General features: G+C 48.5%; 1 protein-coding gene across 2 annotated transcripts; it reads left to right on the forward strand.

The window, feature by feature from the left end:
• The first annotated feature begins 418 nt into the window (after nucleotides 1-418).
• CBLN4 (cerebellin 4 precursor) lies at nucleotides 419-19589 on the forward strand. Of its 2 annotated transcripts, XM_089306992.1 has the most exons (4): nucleotides 419-556; nucleotides 1150-5178; nucleotides 16034-16150; nucleotides 18286-19589. In XM_089306992.1, exons 2-4 carry the CDS (start codon nucleotides 5152-5154, stop codon nucleotides 18481-18483), a joined length of 342 nt encoding a protein of 113 aa, XP_089163118.1. In that variant the 5' UTR covers nucleotides 419-556; nucleotides 1150-5151; the 3' UTR covers nucleotides 18484-19589. The 2 variants fall into 2 exon arrangements, with proteins under 2 accessions (XP_089163118.1, XP_002720923.1); XM_002720877.6 differs by lacking the exons at nucleotides 419-556; nucleotides 1150-5178 and adding an exon at nucleotides 12133-13156.
• The last annotated feature ends 7418 nt before the right edge of the window (nucleotides 19590-27007 follow it).

The following is a 27007-nucleotide window of genomic DNA, read 5'->3' on the forward strand; positions in this document are numbered from 1 at the left end:
TTTAGCCCACAGTCCTATTAAGGGTAGCTGGGTATTATGGATTGAGCAGGAATTCCGTCCCCAAACTCATGCAGATTTTTAAACCCTGAAATCTTTTTTTAAACTTTTATTTAATAAGTATAAATTTCAAAAATACAGCTTTTGGATTATAGCGGCTTTCCCCCCAATAACCTCCCTCCCACCCGCAACCATCCCATCTCTCACTCCCTCTCCCATCCCATTCTTCATCAAGATTCATTTTCTTTCTTTCTTTCTTTTTTCTTTTTGACAGGCAGAATTAGACAGTGAGAGAGAGAGAGAGAGAGAGAGAGAGAGAGAGACAGGTCTTCCTTTTTCCATTGGTTCACCCCCCTAAATGGCTGCTATAGCCAGTGCGCTACGCGGATCCGAAGCCTGGAGCCAGGTGCTTCCTTTTGGTCTTCCATGCAGGTGCAGGGCCCAAGCACTTGGGCCATCCTCCACTGCATTCCTGGGCCACAGCAGAGAGCTGGACTGGAAGAGGAGCAACCGGGACTAGAACCCAGAGTGCCAGCGCCGCAGACGGAGAATTAGCCTGGTGAGCCACGGCGCCGGTTCTAGATTCATTTTCAATTATCTTTATATACAGAAGTTCAACTTAGTATATACTAAGTAAAAATTTCAACAGTTTGTACCCACACAGATACACAAAGTATAAAATACTGCTTGAGCACTAGTTTTACTGTTAATTCACATAGTACAACACAATAAGGACAGAGATCCTACATGGGGAGTATCTGCACAGTGACTCCTGTTGTTGTTTTAATGATTGACACTCTTATTTATTTATTACACTCAGTAATCACTAGAGGCTCTTGTCATGAGCTGCCAAGGCTGTGGAAGCCTCTTGAGTTCATAAACTCTGACCTTATTTAGACAAGGCCATAGTCAAAGTGGAAGTTCTCTCCTCCCTTCAGAGAAAGGTACCTCTTTCTTTGATGGCCCTACACCCTGAAATCTTAGGCCAACAGTTGATGAACTAGGATGGAGACTTGATCTAATTATGGCTTCTGAGAAGCGGGCCTGGTGGGAGGTCTTCAGGCGGTTGGGGGCTTCACCTCAGAAGGTAGTTCTCATGAAGGGGTTGGTTGCTGAAGCTGAGTTCAGCAAAGCTTCTCTCTCTGCTTCCAGGCTCACCATGTGATCATTCCTCTGCATCACCCTGCTGCTGCTGCAGCTGCCAACATCCACCAGACACCAGACTAACGGGGCTGCCTGGTCCTGAACTGTGAACCTCCAAACTGCGAGACAGAGTCCATCTTTTCCTTCTCAAGAAGCCCTCTCGGTGTTATAGATAAGGCAGCAAGGAGCTGACTGATACTCACATAAATCCTTGAAGAAGTTGCTAACGTCTCAAAGAGAAGACTTCACACATATACACACACACACAAATTAATTTGGTCTTCTACCACAAAGTGAGCTATCTGGTGTTACTGAGTTGAGTTTGCTGAAGGTTTGTCAGCAGCCGCCTCACCCATTGATGATCCCTGATTGGCCCTGGCACCCATCTGGACTCTTATTTGCAGTCGGCAAAAGTTGACTCTGACAAATTTCAGTAGGAAAGGAGTTTATTAAAGTGTACCATATGGTTCACAGCACATCCTAGAGTTGGGAGAACTGTGTTGGAAATGCTGTATTGAGAAATGACACCAGGCCTCATGCTATTGCTCTGGGACTACCAAGATAGCACGGTTAGGCTCCTGAACCAGACCCCACAGACAGCTGAACCTGCATCACCAGTTCTGGGTGTTTAATGCTGGCTACTGCTGCTGACTCACTGTGTGGACCTACACCATAGGAGGGGTTCTGTGAGGTCCCTGTTCTGCGTCAGACTCCAGCTGCAACCTGTAAGGTGAATAGGTCTGGTCGCAAGAGCTTGAGTCACATTCCTGCTCCCTTGCCTCCAGGGAAGCCACAACTGTGTAACTGGTACTTTCAGCTCTGTTGGTAGAGGCAAAGCTCTGATGTGTCATTGGGAAGAGCACTCAGACACAGGAAGGGATTTGTGATACTGGACAGCCAATAGAACAGCCGTTGTCTGCCATAGTCCCTGAAGGCCTCTGAGTTTGCTGTCCTCACCTACTACACACCAAATCCCAATTACATTAGTTGAATGGCGTATAAGACTAATGACATTAGTCATTAGAATAACACTAGTAACATCAGGAATAAATAATAGGAAGAGTGCTGGAAAAGAATAAGAAAAAAGGAGAAAAAGAGAGAAAGAATGAAATACAGCCACCAAGAGGAGCAACTCAAAGTGATCCATGCTTTGACAAGCTTTTGCTTAAAAGCAGAACCCATCAATTTCCTTTTTGTTTTTCTTCTCTCTTTTGCATTATAGACTACAAAGCTCATGCAGAGCCCTGTGAAACTCACTTCCTTCATCCTGTTTGGTCAGGAAATATTGGCCCCAGCTTAGAAGTGGTTCAGCTCAGTCAGTCGCCGAAACACCAGCTGTCTAAGCGATGAGTTGGTCCATCCAGGAGGTAGCTATTTAGCCAACAGACAGATGGCCAAGAAAGCCAAGTTAGTTGGATGATGTTTGTCATTCAGGAGGCTGGCTGCCAGCTGAAATTGCTAGGAGCCAACAGATTCGGAAGCCATAGACCACCATCTTGGATGTGCTTTTGGGATCTCACAGATACCCAATTAGCAACAAAGGACAAAGCAGGACAGATTTTGCTTTGCTGAGCCCACATCATGTAATGAGGAAGAGCTATGCTCACAGTGCCAGTGGTAGATAAGGAGGTGGCTGAGCTGTAGCTTGGCCAAAAGTGAGATAATCACAACCCAGCATGGGGAACATGAGAACAAGGACCAGCTGTGAAAGTGGGTGCCCAGGGAAAGCAAGGGCTACTTACAACGTTTTCTCCAAAAGCATATTACATTTCCAAGTAAGGAAGTGTGACTTATTGCACATCATAAATAATAAATGAGAATTAGAGAGACCACACGTTAATCTTTGAAACTATCTAGTGTTAAATTGGAAATACACTCAAGAAATGTAGCCAAAGATAGAATCTATGCCACATACTTTGTACATTATTTCTTATTTAAAGAATTTTAGCTCTTAACATTTATTTATTTTATTTTTTAAAGATTTATTTATTTATTTGAAAGGCAGAGTTACAGAGAGGCAAAGGCAGAGAGAGAGAGAGAGAGAGAGAGAGAGATCTTCCATCTGCTGGTTCACTCCCCAGATGGCCACAGCGGCCGGAGCTATACTGATCTGAAGCCAGGAGTCAGAAGCTTTTTCTGGGTCTCCCATGCAGGTGCAGGGGCCCAGGACTTGGGCCATCTTCCACTGCTTTCCCAGGTCATAGCAGAGAGCTAGATTGGGAATGAGGCAGCTGGGGTGTAACTGGTGCCCATATGGGGTGCCAACACTGCAGGTGGTGGCTTTACCCACTACACCACAGTGCCAGCCCCTTTGCACATTGTTTCAACAAATCTTCAATATGTCTGTACTGTGTGCCAGAAACTGTTCTACGGAACCAATTGTGGTGAACAAAAATCAGTTGATTTCTCCCCTCATGGAGCTTACAATGTAGTTTGAGAAGAAACTATTAGTCAAATAACAAGACCAGTGCGTGTAACACTGCAGTTGTGGTGAGCAGTGTGAATTAAGGTGCATATAGCCCTGAAGTCATAGGAGGATTTAACCACTTACCTACCTATCTACCTAACTATACATACGTATATTTTCAATATATACATATATGTGTGTTATATGTGCATATAGTCTCCCACCTCAGTTTATTATGATCAATGTTTTTTTTACTAAAAATTCTGTGCTTTGGGTTGCTATTGTGGTGTAGTGGGTGAAGCTGCCACCTGAAGTGCCAGAATCCCATAAAGGCACTGGTTTGAGTCCCGGCTGCTCCACTTCCAATCCAGCTCTCTGTTAATGGCCTGGGAAAGCAGTGGAAGATGGCCCAATTACTTGGGTTCCTGAACTCATGTGGGAGACTTGGAAGAAGTTTCCAGCTCCTGGCTTCCATCTAGCTCAGCCCCAGCCGTTGTGGTCATTTGGGGAGTAAACCAGCAGATGGAAGAGCTCTCTTTCTCTGTCTGTCTGTCTCTCCCTCTCTCTTTGTAACTCTGCCTTTCAAGTGAATAAAATAAATCTTTTAAAAAAAATTCTGTGATTTGAAGCATACTCCTTCCTCTACCAAAACTTTAATTCTCACTTGCCTACTACTAATATTAAAAATTCCAGAAATGTTCTCATGTTCTCCAAGTTTGTATTACCAACTGACAACAAGTGGTTCTGAACATATTAGAAGCCCTTGTGTATTTGTTTCAACTTTTCTAGTGTAGTTTAGAAGGAAGAGCTTTGAACGTGATAACAGGGGACTTGCAATCAAACCCAACACTGCCACTTACTAGGTACCGTGGGCAGCAGACTCTCAACACTCCATGTTGTCATCTGTACAATGGACTAAGAAGACCTTCCTCCCACATGGTAGTGGCAATTAAATGCAAAAAGTTATCAGCAATCAAGGCTTCTTCCAGACAAACAAAACAACAGAGTTTCATTCTATTCCAAGATTAGACACAAGGCAAAAATGGCTTGGAGTCGCACTCATCCTTGAAGATCCTGTCGAAACTGTCAGCACGGTGGCTCGCATACTGGATCCTGGGGAGCCCAGCACCGCCAGCTACTCTTCCAGAGTCAGAGCTGATGGCTGTTGCTTCTGCTGAATGCCAGGTTAACGACTGGATTTCTTTTCGTGACTGTGTTGCGGGAAGTACTTCTCTTTAATACTCAATGTTGCATGATGCTCATCTCAGAGACCGCAGCAGACTCAGGTTTCCCGTGTCAATGCTCACTGTAGAATGAAGCTCATTGACCGCGAGGGTGAGGGGCATAAGCTGCTAAAATCAGGAAAGCTCCGTCTCTAGGACCCTCCACCTGCCAAATAAATTGCTGAGTCATCAGTCCCTTCTCTGGCTCTAGGAAACCTTGGTTGTGTAACCACTGCCAGGTTTCTCTCCCACCCCACCGGACTGCTCTCGGGATGACCGTTTCTGCCCAGCTGCTCTGAACTTCCTACATAATTTCTGCTTTGGAAAACCCATCTATGTCTGCTCAGTGCTTCCTTCAGATGAGACCCAGTGATTAAGAGAATGGAGAAGAAAGAAAGAGGAAGAAAAGTAAGCCCTTTGTCCATCCCTAGCAAGGACTTCACAAAACTGTCTGGTTCCTTAGCTCCATTCACAGGCTGTAGCTATGCAGAATCACAGGTGTTCACCCATCAGTGATGTCTTGTCCTGGAAATGCAGCATTGATAACCGTCTGAGTGTGTAAACTCCACTCCCGCTCATCCTTGGGCATGCTTCACTTTCCTCCATTTTAATGTCTAGAAGGTTAAGATGTGGCCATTTCTTATCAACAGTTGATGGGCCTTGGTCTAGGATATTATGGTCTGATGTTCACGTTTAGTCATTAGTAGACTGCATAAGTTAATGATGATAATTGCTACCTTTAATTAACACCTCTGGTATGCCAGGCGCTGTTGAATATTCTGCTTACATTTCCCCATTCAGGTCTCACAACAACTATGGGATGAGTATTGTTTTTATGGTTTCAGTTTGCTTGGCTAAGGAAAATTTTTAACTTGCCCCATAACCATAGAGTTAGTAGGAGGTAGAGCTGATACTAGATACACTGCCTTTTTTTTTTTTTTTAAAGGCAGAGTAATGGAGAAAAAGGGAAAGATTGGAGAGTGGAAGAGATCTTCCATCTACTGGTTCACTCTCCAAAGGGCCACAGTAGCCGGGGCTGGGCCAGGCTGAAGCCAGGAGCCTGGGAACTCTATATGGGTCTCCCATGTAGGTGACAGGGACTCAGGTTCTTGGGGCACAGCCAGTGTTTTCTCAGGTGTATTGTTAGGGATCTGGATCAGAAGTGGAACAGCTGGGACTCAAACTGGTGCTCCACTATGGGATGTTGGCATTACAAATGGTGGCTTAACTCACCGGACCACAACACTGGCCCCAGATACACTTTTTTTTTTTTTTTACAGAGTGGACAGTGAGAGAGAGAGACAGAGAGAAAGATCTTCCTTTGCTGTTGGTTCACCCTCCAATGGCCGCCGCGACCGGCGAGCTGCGGCCGGCGCACCGCGCTGATCCGATGGCAGGAGCCAGGTGCTTCTCCTGGTCTCCCATGGGGTGCAGGGCCCAGGCACTTGGGCCATCCTCCACTGCACTCCCGGGCCACAGCAGAGAGCTGGCCTGGAAGAGGGGCAACCGGGACAGAATCTGGTGCCCCGACCGGGACTAGAACCCGGTGTGCCGGCACCACAAGGCAGAGGATTAGCCTAGTGAGCCACGGCGCTGGCCAAATACACTGTTTTTAACCCAGGGTTATTCAGCCGGACTGCAGCTGGACTCTTGGTCGATGCAGGCCATCAGTGACATCTACAGAGTCACATAAAACAGATTCCCGGCTCCCCAGCGGGACAGAGCCTTCACTTCAGAGTAAAGTTGGAGTCTGCATCGGTATGAAGCCTCCTGCTAGCTCTACCAGTAAGAGCCATGGGTTTGAATCCCGCTTTCCTTATCTATTCAGCAGGAAGTCAGAGTGTCCGGGGACATATCACACACTTGGCACTGAGTGGGAGCTTTCCTGGGTGCTGGAACGTTAAATAGAAGGCTGGGTGCACCTGACACGTAACCAGAAACGTTGATACTTCTCATGGACTTCACCAGTTGCAATGCAGTTTTGTTCTTAAATGTGTGCCTTGGGACTTTAGATGTCTGTGCGTCTTCCTGAATGTTGAGTGAATTGATATTGATGAGTTGGATCAGTACAACAAAAGAAGGGAAATTGCTGTCCAGCTTACACGTGTGTGAGAAAGAATGCTAGGTCTCTTTCTCTCCAAACTTTAATTAAGTTCAAGTGATAGAGAAAAAGTGTCCACACTTTTTCTATTGGATGGGCTGCCCAGAAACACTTTCACATTTTATAAGTGTATTTTAAATATGAATCACAATGTCATATATGATTTCACTGACCAAATGATAAACATCCAAAGTAAAACTAGCAGTGTCTCCTTTCCATCTATTCTGCTAAGTTGACAATCTGCTGTTAGGTTTTCCTGTTTTCCCTTTTTACTGGGACAGTGAGTTGCACAAACAAAACGATGTGTCTCTTGTTCTTTCTCCCCTCATCAAGTGTTGCTTATGCTGCCTTCCTAGGGCTTGTCTTCTCCCCACCTCCTCCCCTGATTTTCTTTCTTTTTTTTTAAAAAAAATTGTTTATTTATTTGAAAGTCATAGTTACACACAGAGAGAAGGAGAGGCAGAGAGAGAGAGAGAGAGAGGTCTTCCATCTGCTGGTTCACTCCCCAATTGGCTGCAATGGCTGGAGCTGTGCCGATCTGAAGCCAGGAGCCAGGAGCTTCTTCCAGGTCTCCCATGTGGGTGCAGGGACTCAAGGACTTGGGCCAGATCCTCTACTGCCTTCCCAGGCCATAGCAGAGAGCTGGATTGGAAGAGGAGCAGCCAAGATTTGGACCAGTGCCCACATGGGATGCGGGCACCACAGGTGGCGGCTCCACCCCTACACCACAGGGCTGGCCCCCTGATTTTCTATTACACCTCACTGTACAGTTTTGGACATACTGTATTTCTTCTTCCCTGGGTGAGGTGGTTGAGTTAGGGTTGGGAACCCTGAGCCCAGGTAGAGAAATGAATCTGTTCTGTGGGATTTTGAGGCATCCTTTGGATGGATGGATCTTGTGTATGTGGAGTCTGGGACTTTCAGTTGTGATTTTCTATCACATGAGCCTCAAAGAAAGGTAGATTGCAGTGAGCAAAAGAGTAGCACCGCTGTTCCAAAGAGACAGGGGAGAGAGAGAGGCCATATTTGGGGTTATTCTCAAGGTTTCACTAGAGTTCCAAGGCTCAGCTCTGCTCTTGGACTCTGGAGGACATAGTCCTTCCAATAAATCCCTTTTGTGCTTTTTAGGCTTCCATTCTTAGGAAGTAAGTATTTGAAGCCCCCTCAAATTTCTGAAAGCATATTACTTTTCCTATCACATATACATCACTATATATATATATTATATATATATTATATATATATAATTTCCCCTATGAGAAATAAGAACAATGGTAAGTTACTTTATTTGGTATACTTATTTTTATTAACTTATATTTGTGTACCTACTCTTTGCTAAATTCTATGCTCCTAAAAAGTCAACAGACAATGGAAAATATAAAAATCATCACATTTTAAAAATTGTGATAGATATAAGGACTGTGGCAAACACAAGGTATTATGGGAAGGCCCATGAAGGGAGTCAAAATCTGCCCAGAACCCTGATGGGAAAGTCTTGTTGCCTGCTGATGTCTCAGACGTGCACCTTGTGGGCCAAGAAGATGCAGAGGAACTGCTTCAGTTTTTCATTTCTAAAGCCAATTAAAATGTTAAAGAATGATCCATCAAGTTTTCCCCACAATACCATCTTTATATAAAGCACATCTGTCATTTGGCTTCTCCACAAGGAGGCCAGGCAGGTTCACTCAGCTCTGGAACTTTCCAGAACTCACATGTTTGCTGATCACAAAGAGTTCTTCAGCGATTTACTCTCCCTTGAAGAACACTTTCCTGGGTTGGTGACTTTCACTATAGTGACTAAAGGGCAATCAGACCGCTGCGCGGACCCCTGTCTGGGTCTGACGTGAGCCTCAATGCCCACCTTCTGCAGCTGACCCGTGGCTGCCTCTGCTTCGTGATACCCATAGTCATGTTTCACTCAGCCCTGCTGAGGCCCTCAGAGCTGAGACACTTTCTTCGGACACAAAACGTTACTCATGACCCTTGCTGTCTTGGGCTTCCTCGAAGCTTGCTTTGGGATGGTTGGCTGAGCAGTCACTGAATTCACTGACCACAGGAATAGCTTCTCTATGCAGGATCAGTTCTGATTCCAATTTCCTGGAAAGTTTAACCCAACTGCAGAAAAGTGAAGTCATATCTAAAGGTCTAGTAAAAAAGAAGTATCTTGTGGATCAAATGCATCATAGGAATCAGAAAAGGAAACATGTAGTTCGCGTCTGGGTACACATTTTCAATTGGAAAAAGGAAAAAAAAGAAGCAGATTTGTGTTAGAGCTGAAGAGAAGCTTGGACTTGATCCTGGTTGTTTTCTCTTGGGGAGTAGGTATGGCCCCTTCTCCAAAATGCCAGGAAAACCTTTCCCAGAGGCAGGAATTTGGGTGTGTTAATGTCTTTTGTCAGGAAATACATGGCCTTTCATGGTAGAAATTTCTGGAACATTCTTCTAAGGAGGATTCTGGAAGGCAAGGAACAGTGGTTTAGTAAAACTAGCTCCAGCAGCATGGGCTTTACTGAAAGCGCAGCAGAGAATCTCCAGAAACCTCACATGCAAGAGGGTTGATGGGTTCCTGAGAGCAGGAACTGGGAAGTGGAGATTTGCCCTTTCCCCTCCCTTCCTCTGAAGTGCTGAGTCCCCAGGATCGGCTTCTGCCTCCATTGTGGTTGGTCCTCCATTCCTCCATCATACTCTTCCTAACTGGCTGTGCCAGCTGGGAAACTGTAGACCTCACTTCTGTAGCACTAGTGCTTCCTGGAAGCCACCTGGTGTCTGATTCTGATCCGAGAGAGGAGAGAGGGAGAGAGGGAGAGAGAGAGAGAGAGAGAGAGAGAGAGAGAGAGAATAGGGCCGCCCCAACTCATCTGGCCAAGCTGGGCCATACAAGTCTTGGACTTCTGGTATCACATGGATTGACAGTTCTAGAACCTGGAGCTGTCCCTGTTCAATCAACTGTAGTGGGAAAGAGGGCTGTGGGATTGACAGTGCGAAATAGCTTCTCTTAGCTGGAGTCCATGGAAAATGTCGTGTTCCACATCTTCAGATTCCTCAACTAGCAGAAAATCTTTTAGTAAGGAACCAAGACTTTCATCCCAAGTTACCCAAGAGGATTTGAATTTAAATTTTACGGAGAGACCCATTTAAACCAGTTTATATTATAAGGTGAATGACTGATAAATAGTAATTCATCTGGAAGCATCCAACCATTCCTCCATCAATTACTGAATTCTTAATATGGTCATGCCACTAGATTTTGGGGGCTACAAATGAATACTTTTGGTGAGGGAAAGAGGAGAAAGGGAAGAAATGTCTTTAAGTCTGAGTTATTGCAGGAAGCAAGTGCCTGGAGAAGAAAAAGATTCAGAGAGAATCTGTCAGGGTGGTGGGGAAGACAGCCAGTTGCCTAGTTAACAGTTTTGTAGCCAACAGAGCTCTTTTCTCAAACTCCTTCTGGCTGGAAATCAAACATCCCAAGTTCATGCTACCAAATAGCTGTTCTGCACAAGGAAGCAAGAGAGCTCTTAATCCTACAGGAGAAAAGGAGCAGTCAAGTTGGAGTGAACACCTGCTCTCAGAAGACAGCGGGAATGAGAGAGCACTGCAGATGTTACCAGGCACACGGTGGTCAGGGCTGGGGGGGAATCAGAGCAGAGAGGGTTCTGGGGCAAAGCTGTGTGGCTCAGGGCAGCAGCTGGCACCAGCTCACTCGCTTTGGTTGTAGCCTAGGTGGATGAGTGACAAAGAGCCTGAGGCCAGTCCCTGCCAGCCGGAGCAGGTGGTGGCTCCCCTACAGCAGAACCTGCAGGCCGCTATGGTGTCGAGAATCCACTTTTTATTTGCACGATTATGCAGAGGCGTGTGCGGGGGAGGATGATCCAACAGCAGGGGCACCTCTACTGCGGACAACTGGACTCTCAGGACGGGGTTTAAGGCTCAGCACTGGGCCCTCTTGAAAGGACCGACCGGGCGACCAGAGCGTAGCTGCGGCTCTGGCTTCTGTCCTGGAAAGGCTAATGAGGAAGGCCTCTTGGGGTGGGGTGGGGGGTCGTCATTCATGCAAGGCCATCGCTCAACAAACATCTCTCCAGTCAAGATTCTGTCCCCACGGCTCCAGCAGCTGCGAGCGGCTAGTGGGACGCGCTCTTTCGATTTAGGACATGGCGCCTGCCCTCTGACAACTGGAAGGAACTTGGGACCGGAGGAGCCAGCGTCGCAGAACTGGGAAGCAGACAGGGGTCGTTAGTTAGCCAGCGGCGCCCTCTCGCTCAGGGCTAGTGACTTGGCCAAGTTCGCGCCTCTGGTCACAGAGAGAAGCCCCCGCCCCTCCCCGGGCTGTGGAAGAGGAAGGCACCTCGCCAATCAGAGGCCGAGATGGCAGGGGGACTGGCACGGTCAGGGATGGGGGCGCATCCTCAGGGGAGAGGGGGCCGGGTTTTCTGGGGGCGGGATTGGTGTTGTTATAGGAGTCCGGTTTCAGAGAATCCGTCCTGGAAGAGTTAACTCTCTCCCACTCTTGCCCTGGCCTTGCTTGGGGCGGATTCGCCCGGGAGTGGGAGGGCGCGCCCCTGCGGCTTCGGAGGCGCATCCTCCCGGAGCGGAAGGCAGGAATCAGGCACCTCCTCCCGGCCGCCCCCGCGGACTCTGGCGCTCTCCAGGCCGGCGGGCTCTGTGGGACTTGCAACACTCCAGGCGCTGTCGGAACGCCCGCAGGTCCCCCGGTTGCCAGCAGCGCACCGCGCGCATCCGCTGCGGCGCATCCATCTCTGCAACTCCGGCTGGCGGCGCCGCGCTCCGCTCCGAGGTTGCTCGGCTGCGAGTCCCGCGCTGGGGAGGGGCAAGGGAAGGCGCTGCCCGCTTCGCGGGCCTGGACCGGGGAGGGGGCGAGCAGGCGCCGAGCTGGAGCGAGCGCAGGGCTGTGGGCGCCGCTCTCTGGCCGCACTCTCTCCGTGCCGCGCGCTCTCTGGCGGCTGGGTGGCCGCGGACCTCACCACCCAGCAGTGCTGCGCGCCCCACTTGCTCCGGGGTGCCTTAAACGCCAGGCAGGAGCGTCTCAGCTGGGGTCACCAGACGCCTTCTCCCTTTTTTCCCCGGAGTCCCGCGGGTTGAGCAGTAAGCCAAGCCTAGCTGGACGCTGCGCTCCAATAAACAGCGCGCGTGTCCGGCTCGTCGCTCTGCCGGCAGCGCCGGGAGAGGGAAAGTTGTGCGAAGGGGCCTGGGGCGTGCGGCCAGGCAGGGGTGGGGTGGGGGTGGGGGCGGCGGCAGAGCCGCCCTGCGCACTGCGCCCTGCGCCCTGCGCCCTGGAACTGATCCCTCGAATTTGTACTTTGGCTGCTGGCGACCTGGATGGCCGCTGCCTACCTGCCCGCGTGCGAGTGACACCAGGCTTTGGGGGAAATTTCTGACCACGCGAAAGCGGAAATCGCTGGCGTCCTGGCCATGAACACAGCCTCGCGTTCTTCTCCGTCCCGGGAACACCTTCGGCCTCTGTGATTCTGCCCCGCCGCAAGCCGGACGCGACCAGGAGCGCCACCCGCACCGCTCGGCACCCGCCACCCTCGCGGCTTCTCCTGGAGTCCGCTCTGTGTCTCCCGCTCCGTGGTTCGCCTGGGGTGGGGGGTGCCTGGCTCTGGGGGTGAGGATGCTGTGTTTTCTCCCCTGAGGTGTGAAGGTGAGGGCTTGGTGACTTTCAGGTGTCTAGGAACCAGGGCGGGGGCAGGGGCTCCAGGCAGCGCTGCTTCTTGGGCGGAGGAGGGTAGGGTAGGGGGTTCTGCATGAGCTCCTTAAAGGACAAAGGTAACAGAGCCGGCGAGAAAGCTCGAGCGGAGACTTTGACTTCAGACCGCGGCATCGGTGGAAGTGCGCGCGCCCCCGCCGCCGCCGCGGCCGTTCCTACAGCGCTGTCCATCTAGCCGCCGGCGTCTTCCCGATCTGAGATCTCCGGGAAGGAGGCGGCGCGGGCTAGCAGAGGCGCCAGCCGGCTGCCGCTGCCCGGCGGCCACCATGGGCTCCGCGCGCCGGGCGCTGTCCGTGGTGCCGGCCGTGCTGCTGGTGCTCGCGCTGCCTGGGCTGCCGGTCTGGGCGCAGAACGACACGGAGCCCATCGTGCTGGAGGGCAAATGTCTGGTGGTGTGCGACTCGAACCCGGCCACGGACGCCAAGGGCTCTTCCTCGTCCCCTCTGGGGATATCGGTCCGCGCGGCCAACTCCAAGGTCGCCTTTTCTGCGGTGCGGAGCACCAACCACGAGCCGTCCGAGATGAGCAACAAGACGCGCATCATTTACTTCGATCAGGTCAGACCCGGAGGGACGCGGGGCTCCGAGGGGGTGGGCGGCGTCCGGGCACCTCGGGTCGGGGCTGCCTGCTGGGCTAAGCCGCTCTAGTCGCCGCCCCGGGGACTCATTTGGTCACCGGCTTCCCCAACAGGTCTGCGTCTGGAACTTTGCCCCCTAAACCGGGGCCCCTCTAAAGGAGAATGCTGGCTGGGGCGGTGGGCGAGAGGCTCGGCGAGCAGAGGCGGGCAGTGGGAGCTCAGGACAAGTTTAGCAGCAACAGGTCAGCAGGTGCTTCAGGGACCTGGGACCCTGGTCCCTGGACTTGGCAGTCTCTTGGCAGGAGCGCTGCCTCCCGCGGAACCGAGGTCGCGGGATGAACGTTTGCGCCGTGGTCCCGGGTGGAGGAGCGCCTCCACCGAGACAGCTCTGGCTCCACTCTGTAGAGATCCGGCAGGTGGCCCAGAGGGCGTCGGCCCGGGACCGGCCTCCCGGGGCTGCCTGCAGGTAGAGAGAGAGGAACCCTTCTCTGGGACTTGGAGAAAAGTTGCCGGGAGGAGGCGAAAATGAATTGGGCAACCGCGCTGCGCTCCCGTAGGGAAACGCCGGGGAGCTGGTTCTTCCGTGCTGGGCGCCTGTCTTTTCAGAGAATTGCAAACTGCTGGGGAGAGCAAGACTTTGAGGCTGAGGGTAGGGGATGGGAGGAGGAACTGCCGAAAGCGACTTGTTGGTGCTCGGTGGTCTGGTGTATGGGGAACCCCAGGATACCAGCAGTAGCTTCAGCGAGGAGTCTGAAGGGAGGAAACGGACTTTGGAGTTTTAATTTCAAACCCAGCAGCGCCCAGCGCCTTTGAAATTCCAAAGTCACAGTTCACCACAGTCTGCAGAACCACCGTGTGCGGGAGCACGGGGTGGGTGGCGGTGCAGCGTGTGCCGGGAAGGCGGGAGGGGACATTTGTGTTGCACACTTAATTTTTCCTAAGCAATGCCCTCTCCAGTTGGCTGCAGAGACTCTCTCTCTCTCTCTCTCTCTCTCTCTCTCTCTCTCTCTCTCTCTCTCGGCTTACTCTTGAATAGCCATAATTTTAAAAGAATTAAGTAATCCCGTGTGGGTTTTGGTGCAGTGTTTTCCATGTTGATGGAAATAAAGTCGAGCACCCCCCCGGGGCTGTGTTTCAAGGCATTCATTAAAGGCTGAAGTAGCGTAGCCCTCACAGGAGCCTCAGCACCAGGCGATTCTTACAGTGACCTTTCTGTCAATTAGGAAAGGAGAAGGATTCCTTCTTTTGCACGGAGAGCCGTGCCTCTCAGAGACAACAAGACACATTTGGTTATCAATGCAGATGTGCCTGGATGCGCCCGCTACAGTGGCGAGTCACAGCTTTATGTGTAGCCAACACTAATCCTCCATTTCCATGATGGCTAATGAATTATGGGTACATGTCTGTGAATCAGAAAGTCCCCGCTGAGCACCTCGGATAATTTTAAATGTGCTTTGGGAAAAAGAATCCTTGGGGAAGCCTCTGCTGGGGATTATGGGCCGCTGGTGACTTGTTGAAAGGCCGTCCGTCATCAGGTCAGGGGAGAGGGCTCCCATGTGTGCAGGGAAGAAGGTGGACTCAGAATAAAACCTCACATGCACGTGCGTTTTAAAGCAGGTGTGAGCCTGGCACACCTACCTGGCTGTCTCCACATTCTGACGCACTCAGAGGTGGTAGTATGATTTTATGAAATTACCTAGGAGCTTTGGAAACGTATTGCTAGTGAAAAAGAAGACAGTGTTTCAAAGACAACGTAACAGCCAAGGACACGTGGGGAATACATCATTATAGGGCCATTGGATTTTTCTGGATGCCATTTACAGGTGTATTTCTTGGAAAGTAAGGAAAGGAATGCTAGTTATTTTATTCCCTCCCACACACTCTCTTCTTCTTATAAGAAAGAACTTACTTATGTGACTTTGCAAATTTAGCCCAAGAGGTCACTTATTGAGATTCATAGTTAATTTCATCACCAGGAGAACCGTGCTGAACATCTTGGAATACAAAATGCGTTGTTGTTATTTATTTATTTGAAGCGATGCCTGATTTCACTTTTCCTTTTGACCTTTGAATAAAGAGCAGATGATTGATAGGAGGATGATGGATAGTGCTGGAGTGAACCACAAAAGGCCACCCATTTCAAGGCCCTATCTTTATTTATACTCTATTCCATGGCAGCCAGGAGGGCTGATTCTTTGCCAAAAATACTGTGATCAAGGTGTGGATGGCACAGGAATGAAAAAAAGTGGCCATGGATCTTGGAAGAGGCTTGGCAGGGGCTCAGGGCAGGACCAGGCAGCTGTATCACTTTGTACCCCAACTGTCCCATGTCATGGCTTATGTCCCAAGGTAGAGGGGGTCACCTATGCTCTGGGTGATATGTCCAGGGATGGCTGCAGAGAGCCTGCAGGTGCGGATTGGCTGGCTGGAGACGTCACCTTAGGACATGGGAAGCCTTGCGCACGGTGGGAATGCAAATACTTGGCAGATGCCTTTTTGTCTGACTCTCAAGGCAAAGCTAATATTTATAAGCCTTTAACACATCACCTAGATGTGCCTAGAGCCACTGAGTCCTGCTGGGAGTTGAAGTATGAATACAAAGCAGTTACTTTATCTTCCCTATAATTTTTAAAAGACAGAAGAATCTTCCAGTATAAAAGTTCACTTTCCAAGTCATTTAAGAGGAAAGAAATAGAACTAAATGTCTTATTCTCTATGGTTTCTTAGTTATTAAGTTAGAAAGAAAGTACAAAGAGGGATAGAAAGAAGGAAGAGAGGGAGAGAAGGAAGAAAGACACTTTGCTTACAGAAGAGAGCATTGTAATAATTTATGGCAATTTATTATTTTTATTTGTAGATCCTAGTTAATGTGGGTAATTTTTTCACACTGGAGTCTGTCTTTGTAGCACCAAGGAAAGGAATCTACAGTTTCAGCTTTCACGTGATTAAAGTCTACCAGAGTCAGACAATTCAGGTATGTATCCTACCCCTTGAACAAACGTGTTTACCTTTGGTGGTTGCGTATTTAAGAATTTATCCAAAGATGTGTTTTCATTGTGAAAATAAACAGCCATCTTTGTGGTTTATTTTGAAAACATTTAACTTCCAATTTTCTTCTTTATAACATCCATTAAGGCATGTAACAAAAAAGCATGTAGAAAAATAAACTATTGAAGCTGTTACCTTAATAACTACCTACATTTAGAAAGTATAACTCGGTAGATATTTAGGCACAAAAACCTCTTCATAAGATCTTGATTTCATTTAATCCATGGGCAGAAATCATTTGAATTTGTAAGATTAAAAACCCACAAGACCAGTAGAGCTTTCCTAGTGCATACTAACTAAGTAAAACAAATTTGTTATTTAAAAAATCATGAGACACAGTTAAGCATTAAGAATAAGTCTATGGTAGATATTCAGCTTAGTTGCTAGGATGCCTGCATCCCATGTTGGAGTTCCTGGGTTCAAGTCCATGGTCTAGCTACTGACTTCAGCCGCTTCCTAATATGCACCCTGGGATGCAGTGGGTCATTGCCACTCACATGGGAGACCTGGGTTGAGTTCTGTACTCCTGGCTTTGTGCTCAGCCTAGACCTGACCATGCAGGAACTTGGAGAGTAAACCATCAGATAAGAGCTCTATATCTCTGTTTCTCAGATAAACAAAAAAAATTTAAAAAGAATAGATATATGAAGGAACACCTATTTGATATCTTTGCATATATATATATTTTAAAAAGTTATACTTACTTTGTTTGCAGAGCAGAGAAAATAGAGACCTCTATTTGCTGTTCGCTCCCCACCTTCCCAGGAGCTGAGAAGTCAGTTGAGGTCTCCCATGTGGTGGCAGGGGCCCACTACTTGAGCCATCACCTGCTGTGTCCTGGGGTACACATTAGCAGGAAGCTAGAATTGGGAGCGGACCCAGGGCTTGAACCCAGGCACTGTGATAAGGGCAGTGAGCATCCTGAGCGGAGTCTTCACTGCTCCCCAGATGCCCTCCCCTCAAAATACTTTTTTGTAAACAGGATGTGCTATGGTTATGCCTTAGTTTTTCTTGGTACCCTGATGTTGGAGAAGTCTTACCAACTACAATCTCAGTTTAAAATATATTTTGTGTTGCGCTTCCTAAGATAATGAGTTTGCTCTTACACTCACAGGTGGCAATGGAGCTAGTCCCTGCACACTCAGATATACTAACAGCAAGTGATGCCCAAGCCTGGCTGTGGCATTCCAAAGCAGCTTCTTCTCACCTGTTCCGTACTTCATTGTGTCTGATGTCCACCCTGCACGCTCCTCCACCGCATTCCCATAGCCTAGTGAAAGCACAGATTGACCAACTTCAGATTTAACTTATTCACTACTATTTAACTTGAAAAGAGTGAATGGTTAGTGACTAGATTTACTTATATGGAAAATCGTCCAAGTCCCCCCTAAATTTTGAGATTTCTGTAGTATTTGACACAGTGTCATCAAAATTATGGTATGGAAAAAAAATTAAAATTTTGAGTTGATTTTTTTGATAATTATCCATCATTAAAATCATCAATTACCAGGGTGATTATACTTTTAAATATACACTTCTTCTCAGGGAAAACAGAAAAGTAAATCAAAACATACCCATATTCCATTATCTCAAATGATTTTCAGCACTGTGCTTCTTACAAGTAGAAGGATGTTGGTAGAACTGATTGTATCCGGGTGTATGAGGCCAGTGGCCACTGGGTTTGTTTTCACTAATGGGCTGGGAGGCCACAAGCCTGCTTCATTTCTGAAATATTGCCGTTGAGTGAAGATGTAAATAAAGTACTGAGCTTAATCTGTGTGCCGAGAGGAAGCCAATTTTCACATGGCTATGTTGCCGTTCATGGATAATATTCCTTTGATGGAATTTAAGGAAATTCCAATGAGAGAAATTTAAAACAACATTATTTCAATATACATGCAAAGTCTCATCCCTCACGGTTGATTTATTCGGAAGGAAAGGGATGCCCGTTCTAAATATGCAGGCATTTCACGAGCGCTGTCATCTTACACACTCATTATTATCCCCAGTGAATGTTTTTGCTTATGAAGGAGCTTCTTGGTGATGTTTTTCTTCTCCTAGGTTAACCTAATGTTAAATGGAAAGCCAGTAATATCTGCTTTTGCTGGGGACAAGGACGTTACTCGTGAAGCTGCCACCAATGGGGTCCTCCTGTACCTAGACAAAGAGGATAAAGTCTACCTGAAGCTGGAGAAAGGTAATCTGGTTGGAGGCTGGCAGTATTCCACGTTCTCTGGCTTTCTGGTGTTCCCCCTCTAGAACGCGGTCTCTCCGTGGTGTTTGTCCTGGTGAGGGGCGCCCACCCCTGAGTTACTGGAAGATCATTGCTTCATCCTTGGATTGATGTCTTTTTTTGGTTTCTCGTGGGTGAACATGGATTCTCTATACGGATTCTAGACCTGTCCGAACCAACACAAAGTTCCACAGATTATTTTTGTGTGTGTGTGCTTTTCAGTCTACTTGGATCGGGACTCAAAGCAGATAAACCCTGTCTATGCTTCCATGTAACAGTCAAAAGCTGCCTGCCGACTTTACTCTGAATTTAATTTCCTGGAATTCATGAATTTGTTGCTGATGTGGAATTTTTGTTTATTTAGTTATTTTTAAAAGACTGGCAAGGAAGCATTTGGAAACTTTCAAGTTTTGACTTCAACTGGTGATTAGTGTGATAACTGCCAAAGAACTGAATGCTGTGTTGATGTATTGATTACCCCTGTTTTTATTCCTTTGAGGTTACTTTGTTCTGTTCTCCGGAGGGAACTGGCAGTTTCTTGGTGACTGGCGTTGTGTTTTCTCAATGGCCTCCCTGCACATGGTTCCTTGAGATCACCAACATGGCTTCCCTTAAAAAAAAAAAAAGCTTCTTAGTTGTATTTTAATTATATATGTGAAAGAGTCATATTTTCCAAATTGTATTTTCTAATAGGAAGAATAGATCATAAATCTGACAAGGAGAAAGTTGCTTACCCGAATTCTAAGCGCTCAATCCCCAAACCTCGGCAAAACGGCTCTCCTCTGTGGGAAATCTTATACTTTATTGCTCAACTTTAATTAACATGATTGATAATAACCACTTTATTAAAAACCTAAGGGATTTTTTTCCTTAGACATGATCACTTTATTAACTGGAGATGGGATACCCTTGTTTTTAATTATATCTATTTTTCAAACCTTCTGTTGTGTTTGAAGCATCATCTGGTTTTGCCTTAACTCCTTAAATTGTATATATTTATCTGTTTAGCCTTATTCAGTACAAATATCCCATATTTAAGTTTAGTGCAATATCTTATTTTGTCTTTTGTATTGGTCATAAGAGTTCATAAGATTACTTATGTCTGTTACAGAATAAAGGTTAACATATGTTAGTTGAATTGTTTTGTCCTTTTGGTTTTGGAAATATAAACTGTACATGACTCAGCTCCTCTTCCTTCCTCTTTCCCTCACCCTTCCTTCTTTCCTCTCATTTCTTATCTTAACCTGGAGTTCAAGAAAAGCTTTCTGAATTTCCTGGTAATGTCCTCAGATTAGTTAGTATAGGAGATCTTTATTGTGTTTAATCTGTCCAAATCCAAGAGTTTTAAACTTGCCAAAAAAGAATCAGTTTAGTAAGGGAAAACTTTTCTTTCTTTTAAAAAATGTTTGTTTATGTCATTTATTTGGAAGGCAGAGTTGATAGGGGGAGGGGAAGACAGAGAGACAGAGATCTTCCATCTGCTAGTTGACTCCCCAAATGGCTGCAATTGTCAGGGCTGTGCCAGGCAGAAGCCAGAAGCCAGGCGCTTCATTCGGGTCTCCCATGTGTGTGCAGGGGCCCAAGGACTTAGGTCATCTTCCGCTGTTTTTCCAGGTGCATTAGCAGGGAGCTGGATCAGAAGTGCAGCAGTCAGGACTCAAACTGGTGCCCATATGGGATGCCAGTATTGCAGGAGATGGCTTACCCCATTATGCCACAATGCCAGCACTAAACCCTTCTTTCAAAAGGAGTTAGGAAGTTCAAAAAGATCCCTCCAGATCTCATGAGGGTGCACAGTGTATGAACGAGTGGTTATGAGTACGGAGACCAGTATTTTCAAACTGTAGACTTTGGGGAAAAGTCCTGCCCTTTTCTCAACACTGAAGACAAACAGAAGGTCTCAGTCTTCCTTTTAGGAGGAGCTGTTACTACACACGTCTTATTTAGAGACTTGGCTCCATTTCCAGCTCTGTGTTCAGCTGAAACAACATTGGGAGGTACCCTTTTGTAGTCATTTGCAGTGAGGTGGGTGTTCCAGGTAGATACTTGAAGGCAGCATTCCCAGGTCAGGTGTGAGTAATCACAATGATAAGTACTCCTTCAGCACCAGGGAGAGTTACCTGGAGATGTGGGCAATGGATCCTCAATGCAAACTGCTCCCTGTCAGCTAGAGTACGTTGTGATTTTGCACTGTAAAAAAGATGGCATTGCGCCGGCGCCGCGGCTCACTAGGCTAATCCTCCACCTTGCGGCGCTGGCACACCGGGTTCTAGTCCCGGTTGGGGCGCCGGATTCTGTCCCAGTTGCCCCTCTTCCAGGCCAGCTCTCTGCTGTGGCCAGGGAGTGCAGTGGAGGATGGCCCAGGTGCTTGGGCCCTGCACCCCATGGGAGACCAGGAAAAGCACCTGGCTCCTGGCGCCTGCCATCGGATCAGCGCGGTGCGCTGGCCGCAGCGCGCCGGCCGCGGCGGCCATTGGAGGGTGAACCAACGGCAAAGGAAGACCTTTCTCTCTGTCTCTCTCTCTCACTGTCCACTCTGCCTGTCAAAAAAAAAAAAAAAAGATGGCATTGCACAGGGAAACTGTCAAGGCACCTTCATCTAAGTATGTGTAGGGTCCTCTGCAAATGGGCATGCTCCAACATGGGCTTCCCCTTGGTTCTCTGTGTTCAGACTTGGTGTCTACACGTTGCAGTCGAGTGAATTCTACTTGGATGAATGTACTGCTAAGCTCTTGTTTTCACTGAATGGCCCAAGAGTACTGGACCTGCCAGTGGCACCTATGATGGGATCCAGAAAGGTGATTAACAAATGGATCCATGTAAAAATGTCTTTTATAAACATGCTGTGGCCATCCTTTGGGGCTTGCCCTTATTTTTCTTGGTTCTTCAAAACATCAAAGAACATTGGCAAAGCGCTTAGATTTAATTCCTAAGCTCTAGTTTTGGAATGCAAAAGTCTATTTAAAATAGTCTCAAAGGCACTGAGATTGTGGTTATCAAAAATGGGAGGGATCTGCAACCCTGTATTCGTGTGGAGATGAGGTTAGAACAGGAGCCTTCAGTACTCCTGAACTAGGTTGAGGGAATTAAGAACTACCCAAACACAGTGGCCAGAAAGGTAAGACTGGAGCGAGAACAAGCCAGAGGATAGAAGATTCGGCCAGAGAGCATGGATTTGCAGCAGCTGCAGGGCGCAATTCCACAGTGTTCATTTGCTAACTCTGTGACCTTGGGCAGGTCTTGTCACCTCTCTGGGCTTTCACTATATTGTTTATAAACAAGAAATAGTCAACCGTAGGGACTCAGAAGGCGTGAACTGCCTGGAACACAGTAGGAGCTCAACCAAGGGCACTATGGTGACTGCAATTTCCAGTCCTATCATGGGCAAAGCAGCAAGTAGGACTGTGGGAGGATGTTAGGATTGGCAGGAGGAAGTGAAGAAAATTGAGTCTGAGTGGGTTAGGTTGATGAGCAGGATGCAGTATTGTCAGAAGTATTTCTAGAAATGGAGCCAGATGCTCTCCTCGTATTCGATGACTTGAAAATAGTTTTCAGAAATTGCCAGGTTCACAAAAATGCAAATTGAACATGGTATTTGCATCAGCCCTGTCTACATTCATCAACGCCAACACCTCTTCCTAGCATGGCCCCTATCTCTTTTGACTGTTCCTTGATCTATTGATCACCAAATGCAAGCAATTGTCTGTAGCAAGCAGTTTCTTTCTGAGACAAGTCCACAAAAACCAAACAGAAGGGAACAAAGAGCTTGCACACGGCATCTCCCTGCTGCTGATTGCTCTTCAGGGGCTCCCCATGATCCCAGATTCAGGCAGACCTTGTTTATCTACTTACATTTTTGTTTTTATTTCTTTATACTTTGGTTTGGGGTTGTTTCCCCCTTTCTGAGTTTTGACAACTGGGATAGCTTCATGCTTTCAGTTGCCTTCACTTTTTTTTTTAAAGCAAGTTACTGCTTTCAATCTTGAAATACATATTGTTAATTAACATAGATTAAATTATGCTTCTTGTGTGTCAGATGCTTTGCAAGTACTGAGTTTATAGAAGCGATGACATCTCTCGTATCTCCCTGACCATCAGGTGGAACTGGGGTCTTCTTCCCAAGCAGCAGGGGAGACTCGGAAGTGTGGTCCTGCTGTACCTTCCCATGGAGGCTGCTGGACTTGTGTTCCTCCACCTGTGCCACCTAAACCCTGTCCCTGGACGGGAACAGCCCAGTGGGTGCCGCAGGGTCCTCAAATTGATGGACCGAATGACCAAGAGAAGTGACAAAAACAGAGAGGTGAAGGCTTATGACAGCCGTTCACGGTCAGAGCTGTGGAGTGGACAAAGCCGAACCTCAGACGTCAATCATTTCCCTTGGTAGAGAGGGGTTAAGATTTAAGAAGTTGGCTTCTAAACTGGTTAGTTACTGCCCCTCCTCTGATGTCAGCCTGGCTTTAATGTGGATTTCAAATATCTGAGTCAAAAAATGATTTTTTTTTTTTTGCTGCCTCTGAGTTTTCTGGCTGAAAACGACTTTCTGAATTTGACCCTGAATTCTCTCTTGTCAGCGTCACCAACTGATGTGCTTAGGAACTACCTGCAGGTCTCAGGCCGGACCCAGCTCCCAGGTGACGTCCATGTTGCTGACCTGGGGTCCCTGCGTTCCACAGTGAGGACTTGCAGCACACTTTCTCAAAGTCTTGTTGCTCTTGTGTGGTCTGCGGAGGGCTTGTTAGAAACCCACGTGGAGTCTGGACTCACCCCATACCTATGGGTTCAGATTCCCTGCTCCTCACACCCTCATGATTCTTATGTACCATAAAGTATATGAAGCTCTCTGTTTAGGTAAAACCCAAAACGTACCTGCATCAGAATCACCTGCCCTGGGCTTCGGGCAGCTGCACTGTAACATAGTCCCTGGTGTTCCCCAAACCCACACAGGTGCAGGGCATTTTCCTTGGCTGACCCAGGAACACCTGTGCTCCTGTTTGCTTCCCTTGGTTAGACTCAGCCAGCGGGGGGCAGTTTGCTCCAGGCTTCAATGGTTGGGGGTAAGCACGACACTGCCCTTCTGTGAGGGACAGGCTCAAGGGGGTCTGGCCAGTGTTCGAAGAGGCAGGACTGCAGGAAGACATGGCCAGAGAAAAGGTGTGGGAGACCCGCGCGCAACAATGCAGGTAAGTCACCATGGAAAAGTGGCTGTGCCGCGAAGAAAGAAAACCCCTAGGGAGGTTCCTATTTGTTCTGGACAGGAGACGCGGTTCCATCTTGCTTTTCTTTGTATCAGAGGCACTCCTCCTCCAGGGGCTCAGTGCCTCCTTCTAAGTGCACTTGGCATTTGACTTCACATGACACTGCTCAGCTGTGCGTGTGTGTGTGCACACGTGCGTGTGTATGACAGGTCGTGTTTGGAAGGGTTAATAGTGCCATGAGCAGTCTCCAGGTGGCCAGTTTGTATGTTTAGAATTCGTGCAAAGGCAGAAATTTTCCTTAAATTTTTTAAAGTCCAACTGGTGATATTTCCAGTGAAAAAAGACACTGTCACAGGTACAGAGCTAAGAAGTCTGTATTTCCTATGTGGTTACTTTGAAAGCTTAAATTCTGACCTTTCACCTTTCTAAGAACTGGGAGTTTTGTGGAGCTTCTGGAGGTCACTGGTCTGGTGGTCCCCAGGGAGTGGGGGAACTCCCACAGATTGTCACACCCTCTGTCTCTCTGTCTCTGCTGGTCACCTGTTTTTGTCATGTTGGAGCTTTGATGTCAAAATGTAATCAATAAGAGGAAAATGTGGGAAGTCAGTGCATGGTGAGTGACTGTTCAGTAGGGTCTTCTCACAATTTTCTTCCATGGCCTTCCAGGGAGCAGGGCAGTGGAAAAGCAAGAGAAGTCTTGGGATGCGCTAGGGGTGGGAGAGTGGTGGGGCTGTGGCCCCAGTGGGGCCCAGGTTGCGGCGTACGTGGAGATGCTGGTGCAGTGACACCGTGGTTACCCTGGTCAGTTCGTCACCACATGGGAGAGAGGGCGGTTACCAGTGGCCAAGCAATATAAGGAACTCTGGATTTTAAGGAACACTGGCTACTCAGGCCAGAAAGCAACCGCAGCTGCGAGTTAGACAACACCTCCACCATACACGGCCCCGCTCACGGGGCCGATTCACCCCGTGTGACCCACAGCTGTGGCCAGTCTGAACGGCTCGGCTCTCAGGATGGAGCTGGGGGGCTTTGACTACTTCCCGAGTTTACATAAGTGGATGCACCTTTTCTTTGTGAGTTGTGTGAGGCTATTTTCTCCCAAGTTCCTTTCCCTTAGCTGTTTAAGAATAAAGTCACAGTGTTTCTTTCCAAATAACGTAGCTTTTACTTTTAAGTGTCAGCATTTTTAACACCACCGTGAAAAATTGGTATGGTTTTTCCCCCAATGTAAAAAAAAAAGTGCAGAAAATAACATAAGCATTAAACCAAAATATGGTAGAAGGAAAAAACAAATTCAGCAAAACCAACACAGGAAACCAGAGATGAGTGTTGCAGCGTCCCTGGGAGCTGCTTGCTCACGGTTTGGGGCTGGGCTTGCAGCCTTCATCATCTCCGTCCCATTGTGTGACGCTTCTCAAAGGAGAAGCCTTAAAATGGGTTCTTCCTCTCGGAGTGCTAAGGTCAGTTCTCTGCAGGTGAAGGGATGCTCTTCCACAAAGATCTGAGCTTCCCCCCTTTAGGGTGACTCCCTGCACCACGGGCAGCGTAGGAAGTGTGCTAGCTTCTGCCCTTGCAATTTCCAGCCAGCCCGACTCGAAGAGACAATGCTGCTGAAATGGCCTGGTGTCTCCTCTCCAGGGAGAGGAGCACCCCTGTCTCAGCCATTCAAGGCAGCCGTGGCTGCGCCTGGAATGGAGCCACACGGAGGGTCCTCGGGCTGGGAGGCCTCTGGGAGGCTTCGAGATTGAGGGGCAACATTGGAAGCACCTGGGGCTGAGCTCAGGGGAGACCAGCATTACCTCCTCCTCCTCCTCACGAGAAGATAAAGTAGTATTTTAGAAGGAACCGTAAAGAGGCATGTGGAGTCCCTGAGAGCCATTAAAAGTCCGATTTTGCAAGGTTTCCTTTTCTTTGACAGCACAGGTTGTTAAAAGAAGAAGAAAAAAAGCATCGAATCCTCTCTCACAATGTCCGTGAGCTTGAGTTCAGCCAAGCACCACAAGGTCACTAGTGACCTTCTGAGTTCAAGGCCAAGGCTGTCCGGGGGGAAGTGAAGCAAGAGCCCTCTCTTGGAGCTCGAGTGCGTCCGTTTTCTTACCAAAGAAATAGGCATGCACTTATTGTGTACCTACTGTGTGCCCCCTTTTCTGTGAACCTTGCGTCTACTCACTCATCGTTCCAACAAGTTCCAAATCTTGCAAATGCCCCTCTTCTTTGAGGGCAGAAGCTCTGCTCTCCGGGGGCAGAGCGCTGTGTATTGACTCAACTCAGGTCTGGCGTTTAGAAACAAACGCCGGTCATGGGTGGCCTGCGCCTTGTCGGCTTCCAGGAAAGCAGTGAAGGGAGAGCTGCGCTTTCCTGACCCTCTGCACGCTGCTGTTCCCAGTGTTGTTGCTTGTGGGGAGCGGGGCCTCAGGTCCGTGCCGCTGAGTGGAGGAGTTGGTCCCAACCAGGCTCACCTAAACCAGCCTGGAGCCCTGGCCCGTCTGTCCACAGGAGGGCCCTGCTGACATGTAGGTGGTGGCTGGAGAGAACAGTTTCTCCCTGTGAGCTGACCCACCCCTTGGGAGTCAACAAACACCACTGCTGAGCAGGCCAAGCACCAGCCCACACAGTCCCACTCGACGGGAAGCGATCGGTTCTGCCTGCTATGAAGCGAGGCTGCTCCACGCCCTGGGCCACTTCTGCCCACCTTGGGTTTCCTGGTGGAGGCTCTGCCGTGGTGTGATGTAGCCAAGGAGGCCATTGCCGGGGCTGAGGCATGTGCCCACCGACCTTGTACTCTGTGCCTCCACAGCTGTGAGCAAAACAAACCTCTCTAAGTAGCCAGCCTCGGTTGTCTTGCCGTGGTGACAGAGGACAGGCAGACTTGGTTATGGAAGACGGAGCCTGTGGTGCAGGTAAACCCGAGGAGGGCGCAGCTTTTTGAGACAAGAGCTTCCTTGTCCTGTTCCCCCGCAGGGGTTTGCTTCTCTGCTGCTTGGTGAAGCTGCAGAGGCGGCTACAGAGCTGTCCAGGGGGCCAGTTCTGTGATGGCCGTGAGGAGCTGTCCAGGGGGCCAGTTCTGTGATGGCGTGAGGAGCTGTCCAGGGGCCCAGTTCTGCAATGGCCATGAGGAGCTGTCCGGGGGGCCAGTTCTGTGATGGTTGTGAGGAGCTGTCCAGGGGGGCCAGTTCTGCGATGGCCATGAGGAGCTGTCCAGGGGGCCAGTTCTGCAATGGCCATGAGGAGCTGTCCAGGGGGGCCAGTTCTGTGATGGCTGTGAGGAGCTGTCGGGGGGGCCAGTTCTGCAATGGCGTGAGGAGCTGTCCAGGGGGGCCAGTTCTGTGGTGGCGTGAGGAGCTGTCCAGGGGGG

This window comes from Oryctolagus cuniculus, chromosome 11 (genome assembly GCF_051225735.1).
Source record: "Oryctolagus cuniculus isolate XC-2025 breed Fujian yellow rabbit chromosome 11, ASM5122573v1, whole genome shotgun sequence".
NCBI lineage: Eukaryota > Metazoa > Chordata > Mammalia > Lagomorpha > Leporidae > Oryctolagus > Oryctolagus cuniculus.